This window comes from Coenobita brevimanus, chromosome 100, assembly GCF_032717465.1.
Source record: "Coenobita brevimanus isolate Jiangsu-jjx chromosome 100, ASM3271746v2, whole genome shotgun sequence".
In the NCBI taxonomy this organism is placed as follows: Eukaryota; Metazoa; Arthropoda; class Malacostraca; order Decapoda; family Coenobitidae; genus Coenobita; species Coenobita brevimanus.
In genome coordinates, this window is record NC_137053.1 from 2,556,151 (window position 1) to 2,567,297 (window position 11,147).

The following is an 11,147-nucleotide window of genomic DNA, read 5'->3' on the forward strand; positions in this document are numbered from 1 at the left end:
TTGTACCTTGACTTTAGCTTCATATTATTATCATGTTAACCCTCCGGTTCATATATTCTGGAAAGAATAATGAACTAAGATGTTTACATGTAAGAAATGACCTATAAAAGCAAGTTCTCGTATAGCCTACAGAACGATTAGAAAAACTTTTGTTTGACAAAAGCTTATTAACTGCTTAGCGCATTCGGACGCGGTACATCAACTACCAAGGGTGAAGGAGAATGGTCCATTGAAGTCCGAGAACTCGGAAGTATTTGTGAAACTTGTGTTTTTTATCTTATATATTTTAATCCAGTTCATAATACAAGTAATATGGGACTTGTAGACAGTGAAGCTCAGACGGAAGAAGTAGAATACCTGTTGGGAAGCTCTGTGAGAGACGAGCAAGGCTTGTCGGTCAGAAGAGTTGGTATTGAAAAGCTTGACAATCTATTAAATAAGAATACAAACGGCAGTACTACCCTAATGAGGAAAGGGGGCAAAAGATGTATATATTTGTTAATATCACTCATCGTCCTTGGAGGAACAGGGTTTGTGTATATTGGATTTTACTGTCCAGAGAGTGTCTGTTCAGTAAAGGCCATGTCTGCCTCTGGTAAGCCATATGACAAGGATAATTTAAGAGACGGTTTGGATCAGTTTCACATCCAGACTGATAATGTTGGACGGCCTCTACCAGACACAGGAAGGACTGTCATGGGTCCGTCTTTTGATGACGTGATTGGACGAGACTTTCAGTTCGATATTGAAAACCATGACGTCATAGTGTTTTTGCATATACAAAAAACTGGGGGGACAATATTTGGGAAGCATCTTGTAGACCACCTTGACCTAGCCAGACGATGTGTGTGTCACCGAAAGGTCAAGAAGCGGTGTACCTGCCTGCGTCCTGGTCCATTCTCGGACGAGAGGTGGCTTTTCTCTCGTCACTCCACTGGTTGGAAGTGTGGCCTGCATGCTGACTGGACAGAACTCACCAGTTGCGTTGATGAAATGATGGATAAGATCGAGGGCCAGGAAATTAAACGAAGGTAATTTCATTTGTGACCCAAATGGATGTGGCTATGAATGTAGGGGAAGATTTAGGATAGCCCTCCCTGATATAAGCAGTATTTACAGTTGTATTGTTGTATTACAGTATAGTTTATTATAATAAACAATTGCCAGTTTTGAAAGAAACCCACAATAGGATAGCAGCTATCAAAGCCAATTTTTTTTTTTTTTTTTTTTTATTCTGAATGAAAAATAGGAAATACAAGGCAGAAGTTTTAGTTACTGGGATGAAAGTAAATATTTTGACAAATTTTAAAAATTATGAACCTCAGAACCTCAGCCAGCCTTTTCAGTTACTATTTAGCCGTATCAAAATGGCTTCTTTTGTATTTCATTATTTGCAAAGGACAGTTTTTTGGGAGCTGTCAGCTTTAGGTCTCTGTAGCCAGCAAATAAAAAATTTGTAATAATTGTTTTCATATACAGTATACCAATGCAGCTGTCTTCAATGAGATCTTCATACAGTATTGGTAGTACCGCTGCTGTAATGAAGTGTCTCTTGACTGGTTAATTTAGAGTGTTTACAAATATAGCCAACACTGACAAGTAGCCTACACATGTTGGCGCTTTGTACTCTGGGTGGAGTAAAACAGCTGTGGCAACTACCCAGGAGCCAAAGTTCCTCATATTACTGTGTCTGTGGAGAAAGACTACAGTCTGACCCTGGGGGGGTGCTATTTGCCACAAGGGGACATCAGTTCCGTATGTGGTATGTGTACCGTATTGTACATGTATGATGGCCCCACTCAGGCAGTTACTTGTGGTTGACAGGTCTGCCTGGCCAGACAGACTTGGGTTAAGCAGCATTAACAACTAAATAGAGTATATCCAGTTTCCATTTATGTTTAAGTGCTCCTACCCCACAGATACTTCTATATTACTCTGCTGAGGAACCCCATCCATCGCTTCATCAGTGAGTTCCAGCATGTTCGCAGAGGAGCCACGTGGAAGAACACTAGACTCTTTTGTCAAGGAAGATCTGCCACAAGGGTAATAATTTTTTTTTAGTACAGTAGTCTGTTAATTCACCGATGCATGTAGCTACTGGTACTTAGGGTTTTAGTCATTCTTGTCAGGCTTTCAGAAGTAGTAGGTAAGCACTGTGAGGTATATAAAGTATGCATACCCAGCACTGGAAATATACAGACAGTCCTCATTATAAGTCTGAAATGTGTTTAAAATATGACAACCATCAGTACTCTACCGTATTTCCTTAAAGATGGTCCTGTAAATTAAAGATTCCTGGCTAATCAACTCAGTAGAAGTATTGGTAACAATGGAGCATTCATAGGCAGGTTTTCTGCGATTTACTGTGGACATAATTGCATACAATCATTTCAGTAAAAGCAACTTATAGTGCATATTTTACTTCATATCTAGTTTTACTGAAACAGCTATGATAAAACTGTCCAGTAGTTTGTTATAAACTGCCCATTAATGCTGTAGCTTCATATTACAAAAATTGACATGCCATCCCAGAACCTTCCAGAAAAAGAAAGAATTGTAAATATGCCACAGGAAGTTAGTGAATTTTCTTTGCCCCCACGGAACACTGTACCACAACTGAGTTATGATACTAGAACACAAGAAGCAGGAGTGGGTATGAGCAGGATGTTGTATATAGTAGCTATGAGACCCAGCTGCCATATACTGCATGGCTGAATCGGTAGAGAAGCGGCCTGTAGTCCTAATGGACCCAGGTTCGAATCCCGGCTGGGGCAGGGAACAGTTTAAGGATTTGAATTTCATAAAAAGCAGACTTTCCTGATCTACCAGATGACCCGCCGACATGTCGTAAAAATACCCCCGCTAATACCGATACGCCAGTCCTGTACGAGACAGCCCTAGCATGTATTCAGTATGGATGGTGGGTGTTAGCGCCAAAGTGGTGACATGTGGAGGTGTAGGAGGACTACTGGGCCTTGGGATAGTCTACTGCTCCCGAGATATAGGCCCTGAAGCCTTTGCCCAGAGTCGGAAAAAATATATGTATATATATATATATATATATATATATATATATATATATATATATATACAGTATATATATATATATATATATATATATATATATATATATATATATATATATATATATATATATATACAGTATATATATATATATATATTTATATATATATATATATATATATATATATATATATACACACACACACACACACACACACACACACACACTGTACCGGTAGTGTAATTTATTAAACTCCGTTTTGCAACCTTCATCTTCTTCATTTATTTCTTTGTGGATTTTTTGTAGTATATGCATTGTTTTCTTAGTGCCTAGCATTATATTGGATATTTCCAGGTGTGTTTTGATGTCTGAATAACTGAAAGACTGAAGAACACTGCCAGAATTGGTGGGGTACTGAACACAGGTTGTGTATGGGTAGGGTATTGGTCAGTAGGTTATTGATCCATATCCGTATACACTGATAGCTCTGTTACGTCGGATAAACGAGAGATTCCTGTGTACAGTATTGTATTGTGCTTAAAATTTTTTTCGTGGTTCCTCAGGAGGAGATGCCACTTTGCTACAAGACTGAGACATGGGAGAATGTCACGTGGGACGAGTTCATGAACTGTGACAGCAACCTGGCTATAAACAGACAGACACGAATGTTGGCAGGTCAGTCTTTTTGGTGGAAGGAGGTATGTTGTCATATTAACCTCTTTGATTCAATGACATATTTCAAAAATTATACCCTTTCCTCTCCTCCTTCCTTCTTTCCTTCCATCCTCTTCTGTTTTTCATTACTTCATTTTTTCCTCGTCCTTCTGCCTATGGGTGACTTTACACTTCCTCTTCATTCTTTCTTTCCTTCATTCTTTCCTCCTCCCTCTGGTTATGGGTGACTACACAGAGTGACAAACCAAATGGTTTCCTGTACACCAGGAAACCATTTTCTACGCTGAGGTAACCATATAACCAAATTATGGCACCTAGTAGTTTAATGGGTAATTACGGCACTCCAGTCGGATTGAGCCAATGAAGGTTTATATCCAAGGGGTGATTGGGGTTTATTGCTCATGTGATGCCACTCAGGGATGATTGAGGCTGGTCACTCTCATCTTAAATGTCAGGACCAACTTGCCTAGCCCTGGGCTCCTATGCTTCTCGTGGGGCAATATAGGATTGGATGATGGATGGATGGATGGATTCTTGTTATCTCCAGTCAGTTTTTTCAGCTTCGGAGAAACTGCAGGCTGGAGAGGGATTGAGCCTTCATTTATTCCTTCACAACAGATCTGAAAGCAAAATAAAATAATCTGGAGATGGCTGAAAAAATATGTCAGCCACATCCCTGAACTGAATGGGTTAAAGGCATAAAATCTATAAAAATTCCCTCAGGAAAAAAAAAAAAAAAAGCTTGGTACAGGACGCCATTTGATTAACCCAGCAATTGTGGTGTACAGTCCAAGAATTATGAACGACTGTCAGAATTACAGTTGATGCTTAATTTAACGTACGCCAATTTAGCGGAAGACCGAGATAGTGGAAGAATTTTTTTCCATTGTTTTGCTTCCCCGTTTAAAGGAAAATTTCCATAAAATTGAGCATAATTCCGTAAAGGAAATTCCATTTTGAAAACTGTTGAACATCCGGAAAAAGTTCCGTAAATCTAGTGTGTCCTCGAACCCATAGCGGACTGCTCCCCTGGTCGGTGATGTGCAGTGTTGCCACACGTCCCTGCCTTCCCATCTGGGTAGCGGCAATGGTGGGGATTCGGTGACGTCGCATGGCCCGTACAGTACAGTATTCACGTGATCACCGTACTGTTAGCAATAACTCCACGTGTGTACGGCATTGCCTTGGTATTGCAGCCTTATTTGTGTTTTTTTTCAGTGAACCAAAGCTTTTGTGCACCATGCCTAAGGTTCAGGAAACAAAGGAGAGGGGGAGGCTTTCTCTTGACCAGAAATTCAAAATAATTGAGAAGATGGAGCACAAAGTTAGCCTAGGGGTGGTGATGAAAGAGTATGGGGTAAAGAAAACCCAAGTGTATAGCCTACGCAAATACCAGGACAAAATCAAGAAATTGAAATTGCAACCAGAGGTGGGTGCTAGTTGTCCTGTCACCCAAGTACTGCCTCTTGTGCTGATGGAGGGTGACTCTGACATTGATTAAACCACCCCCAGGCCTGACACAAGTTTGGTGGGCCAGTATGGTTACCTGTGTCAGGCATATTTCTGCAACAAGTGCAGAACCTCTACTTTTGGTGGTAAGCCTTACTGTATTTTACTATCCATATTTACTATACTACAGTGTCGTATTTGATACACTACTGTCCTTATGTTATTCTTTATGTGTTTCGTTTTCGTTTTCGTTTTTAAAGGCTCTAACATGCTTGCATGTGTCGGCCTTGGTCACCTAATGGCGGCTCTCCATGCTGCACGTTCCATTGCAGCCTCCCTGTTCAGTCCCTTAACCCTGAGGTCACAATTACCTCGTCCCATGTCTTTCTCGGTCTACCCCTCATAACCCCACCCCCAGTATTAACACTTCTCATCTTCATCACCCAATTATCATCCCCCATCCTCTCCACCTGTCCAAACCATCTCAGTCTACCTCTCCTCATCACAACACCAACACACTCCAGTCCCATCCTGCCTCTCAACTCTTCCATCATAAACCCAGCCCCTCCAGGCCTTGGACGCAGGGACGCACTGCACATCCACCTAATCATTGTCATTTCTGTATGTCTGAGCTGGCGAATATCTTCCTCCTTCACTGCCCAGGTCTCACTACCATACAGCATTACACTCCTAATACATGCTGCATACAAAGACCCCTTAGCACACAGGGAGAGTCCTTTCAATGTCAGGAGAGGCAAGAGCTCCCTGAACTTCTTCCAACCACTTCTCACCCTAGCCACAGAGCTAGCTCCTGCACACAACATGTCTCCCAAATAACAAAACTCTTCCACACACTCAAGAGATATCACCAGCAAGTTCAATCCTTTCATGTCTGACAATCTCCACCTTTTTCACCCCGACATGCCGTGCATATTTTATTACTAAGTACCTTAAGTACTGTATGTATTACTGTTAACATGTACGCAATAATGCCTTTAAGTGTGGATACACTATTAATTATGGGTTCAGACTGCTGTGTGTAGCATTGAGAGTCAGCATAGGTTGCTAGGTTTGGGTGCACATTGTCAGGAACTTGGCGTGAGTGTTGGCTTCAAGGATTGAGTGGAAAGTTCCTCAAAATACCAGAAAAATTTCCTTTCTATTAAACCTTGGTTATGGAACTCGACTTAGCAGAAAATTTGAAAATATGGGATAGGGGTTGGCTGAATTAATTTTTTAAAATGAGCATCTACTGTATATTCAGAGGAATCTCCTAAATTGCGATCTTATGAGACTGGGCACATGGTGCTATTTGAGAATTTCACGATTTAGAAATAATCTTATGGGAAAAATTACTTAAGAGTCTCTCATTTTGGACAGACTCACAGCATGGGTGCTGGCAGACTGCAGATTCATCTAAAAATACATCTCATCACCTGTGGTACATGATTGGTTGATTAATAAAATAATGCTTTAACTGTAGTATATATTGTTAATTTGAGCTGCTGAAGATTTTCATTTTAATCCTCATCTATACATGTGTAAACACCAAGATAATTGCTGAATTATAATGCCAACAAGCCAAACTGTTGGTAACCACAAAACAGGGGATGCTGTGTTCCTTTACTGGTGCTTTTTGCCTTTCTGAATGGTTGGATTGTGCTTCATATGGGTGCAGTAACATTCATGGACCTTCTATGCAACTTTTCTGACTTCCTTGTTGTCCACCAAGAAGGAAGTTATGGGTTATCAGAGTGAAAAGAACAAGCTGGTCTGCGAGTGAGTGTCTTTGGCTTTGCTAGGTAAGTTTTCTTTGGCCCCCACCTGCATAGGGAGGTAAGCCTAGATAGTATCCCAATGGAAGCCACTTTTCCACAATTATGGATATCAGGAACAACAATCTTTACATTCAACCAAAACTCCAACACTGTTAAAAACCAGTGGCAAAATAAGTAAACACCGCTGGTGTTAAGTGATCTGACATCGTCTGGCAACTCGTCCCAGATCTTTAAATGCATCAGAATTAACCTGCCTGATACAAAGAGGAAAATCTCATTTTTATACAGCTTTACTTATTAAGAAACCACCATTTGTGCAAACATAGCGTAACAAATGTTCAAAAACACATCAGAAAACCTTCACTTTCAAGGTTGCTATCACGAATTATGTATAATTTCCGCTAATTAATGATACTAGGAACTGTTGCATGATGTTGCTGTGTATTATGAATTCACTGTTTAGAAATGCACAATTTAGGAGACTCCACTGTATACTGTACTGTGTATCTTTTTTCTATCTATCTATCTATTGCCAGGCACCATAATCCTGTAAAGGGTGGCCATTTGACTTTGAGTTATTTGTTTTATGGGGAGGGGCACTAACCCTCCACCAACCCACTTGTTGACACGTAGGGAGCATGTATGGTTTGTTTTATATGGTTACCATCCAGCGTTGTAAATGGTTTCTTGGCTTACAGGAAACCATTTGGCTTGTCGCTCAGTGTAAAGCCGCCTGTAGAGGAAAGAAAAGCAATAAGAAGTGACAGGAAAGATGGGAGAAATAGGAAGGTAAGCACAGAATAAGAATGATAAAGGCTAAGGAAGAAGTAGGCAGCACTACATCAAGTGAGTGGATGATGGTCACCACCACCTACCACCATCTTTTTTCCCTGTGCTTAATTTCAGGCCGAGATACTTCATGCTGACAACCGCTGACTTATTATATGGCATTTGTACTATAATTAACCTCTCCCACACTCTCCCTTACCTTTCCAACTCTCCCTTTCTTTATTTGAGATAGTTGTATTCTACATTACATACCATGTACAGGGTGGTGCAAATGCACTGCCCTCTCTGACACCCTGCTAAGCCATATGTTGAGCTTCAGAAATAGCCCAACTGGTTTGTTTGTCTCTGTCTACTGATGTGAGAGTGATTGGAAATTCATGCATGTTATAATGATGCAACCAGTGGTAATGAACTTTGGTGATCTGGAATGGCGAAATCTGTGCAAATTAAAATAGTATACTGTATGTTACTGAAAGAGTTGCTGGAAATGTTTTTTGTTCAATACAGGCCTCACGCTTTTCAACCTTAGGGTGATGAATTGCTCAGCATGGTTCTTTGTTATGCTTAAAATATCATATTTCATGATGCACCACAAGACATGGTAGCTGTGGAAAAAAAATTGCTCAAATAGCTGAAGTAGGTGTTCTTAGATGGTATGATATGTGGAGAGAATAGATGTGAATAGAGTGGTAAAAATGGTATACTTGCATAAGTATCAAAGGTGGGAGATGTGGTAGGCCAAGAAGAAGGTGGTTAGATAGGGTACATGAGTGTGAGAAAAGGAGAGATATAGAAGCTGAAGAGGGTAAGGAACTGACAGATTGAGCTGGCTGGGAGAATTTTGTGCAGAGGTTATGACCAGGATTTGACACTCCTTTTTAACTTGACAGTTGTCAGATTTACCCTGTCAGATAGGTGAGTGTGAAGCTGTTTTATTTATTTATTTATTTATTTTTTTATGTATTATTTTTTTTCACTCTCATCTTAAATGTCAGGACCAACTGCCTAGCCCCGGGCTTCTATGCTTCTCATGGGGCAACGTAGGATTGGATGATGGATGGATGGATGGATTATTATTATTATTATTATTATTTTTTTTTTCGGATGGAATGAGGATTCTGGGGCATGAATTGTAAGTGAATGAGAGTGTGGCCCATTCAGTAAGACAGACTTTGATTAGTGTCTCATTCTGTCAGATTCTATCAGGCTTTCTGGACCCTACCTCACCACACCGTGGAGTCGGAAAGGAGGTTCAAATAATGATGATGATGATGTCTTTCTTTTTGTGTAATAACATACCAGTCAGCATAACGGCACTTACCATGCAAGTTGTGAGAATGTCAATTAAATGAAACATGTAGTATGAAAGAAGTTTGCTTGTGTGTTGGACTTGAGTGTTCTGATCAGTGATTCAATGGGGATTCTCTACTGATAGTTTTCCTACTCTTATTTGCTGTTTTTGCACCCTGTGAAGTTAATTTATTTGTAGGAAATAGAGTCAAGATGATGAAAGTAATGATAATGTTTGAGGTTTCATGTTGATATGCTACATAATTACCGTATCAAAGCCATATTGAGGCCAAATGACGGAATACAGTAGCTACATATTTTTTTATGACCTGTTATATTTTTTATTGACGTGGTTTGTCTTAACTGTTTGTCACAGATCTGTCACTAGTGGGTTGCTACAACCGGTCCATGATGAGCCCTGAGGAGAGGGGAAGAACACTTCTACTCTCAGCAAAGAACAACCTTAAGAAGATGGCTTTCTTTGGTCTTACAGAACATCAAGAGATCAGCCAGTACCTGTTTGAGGAGACCTTCAATCTAAGGTACCAGCTGCAACATGCATCTGTATTCAGGCATCTGTTGTCTGAAACCATATTCTTGTATCACATCCAGTGAGGCTGCAACAAGAAAACCTTTCAGCTGTGTCTTGGCCCCAGACTTTCATTCAGTCCAATTCCATTCTTTCCTCCTGCATATATGTACAGTACAAACTCCCAAATCTGAACAGCTGATTTTCAGAAACCTCCATTTTCTAAAATACTTTTCCATGCTATAAAGGGGTGTTGATGTCACATGTCCTTACACATTCAAAGCATATTTGAAGACGTGTCTCAAATTTTGTAGATGTGTAAGGGCATATAATAATTTATTAATGCAAAGTACTTCATTGTAGCTATTATTCACGGTAGTTGGTAGGTGGTGGCAACCATCATCCACTCACTTAATGTTGTGCTGCCTACTTCTTCCCGAGGTGACTGTCATATCGTATTGTCGTACCGTTTATAATGGTTGGAATGTGCATGCATGCATTGGCCTTGGTCACCTAATGGCGGCTCTCCACACTGATCAATTCCTGGCAGTCTCCTAGTTCAGTCCCTTATCCCTGAAGTCACACTCTATGGCCCTGTCCCAGGTCTTTTTTTTGCCTGCCCCTCACAACCCCACCCCCGATGGTCACACTTCACACCTTCCACATCCAGTTGTCATCTTCCATCAACACAAATACTCACATATATTTTTTTGTATTTTTGTACATTTTTTGTTCACTTCATAGACATCTTTGGGTTCCAGTCATTCCATTGATTCTCTAACCAAGCTAAAGAATTTCAACCCATGATCGTGAATATCCATACGTGTAGTACTGCATTCATTAGCTGTCTACCTCAGTTTCATGTACTATGCTGGTAATGTTCATTTTGCTGCCATCTTGTTGCTACCAGGGCCTCTGTCTATCAGTTACCTCATCCTTTCCAGATTTAAAAAGCGGTTTGAGCAATACAACCAGACCATCTCGGATGCTGCCCTTCAGGATATCAGCCCTGCTCTCTTGAAACGCATCAGGGAAGTCAACCACTTGGATGTGCAGCTCTATGAATATGCTGTTGACCTCTTGCAGCAGCGATTCCAAAAGCTGTCAGGACAGGATGCACACTTTAAGGAGCACTTTGAGAACATGGGCAACAGCAAATTTTCGTGGGATTACATTGAGTGATTTGTTTTTTTTTCCAGTAAGTTTTCATTCTTATGATATTTGTTCAATGCTACTTCATTCACTGTAAGTTTGATATGGCATGCAGTCATTGTGTTTGGTACCCTTAATTCATTCAGTACGATGACCTACGTGTATTTTACATTTTATCCTTGTTATTGTCAGATGATTTTTATTGTGCTTTGGAAAGACTTTTCAGAAGGAGGTGTTAGATATATTCTTAATAAATCCTATGACAGCTAGTGGTCCTCCTAGTTGAATGAAATCATCTGGTGGTTGGTAGGTTCATTGACATGAAAACTATGACCATGCAAAATGAGCTGAATTAATTTATCTTTGTTCTTGTCAAGTGTGAGATCTGCTGAATCTTTGAGTAAGTGGTGATTAGTTAATGGTATGTTGAATGAGAACTATAGTCCTTCATTTTAAGCCT

The 11,147-nt window shown here is 40.2% G+C and overlaps 1 protein-coding gene across 1 annotated transcript; it reads left to right on the forward strand.

Annotated features, from left to right (window-relative positions):
• The first annotated feature begins 312 nt into the window (after window positions 1-312).
• Window positions 313-10,717, forward strand: Hs6st (heparan sulfate 6-O-sulfotransferase). The gene is made up of 5 exons (XM_080284058.1): window positions 313-1,031; window positions 1,920-2,043; window positions 3,589-3,700; window positions 9,383-9,548; window positions 10,480-10,717. Exons 1-5 carry the CDS (start codon window positions 313-315, stop codon window positions 10,715-10,717), a joined length of 1,359 nt encoding a protein of 452 aa, XP_080140184.1.
• The last annotated feature ends 430 nt before the right edge of the window (window positions 10,718-11,147 follow it).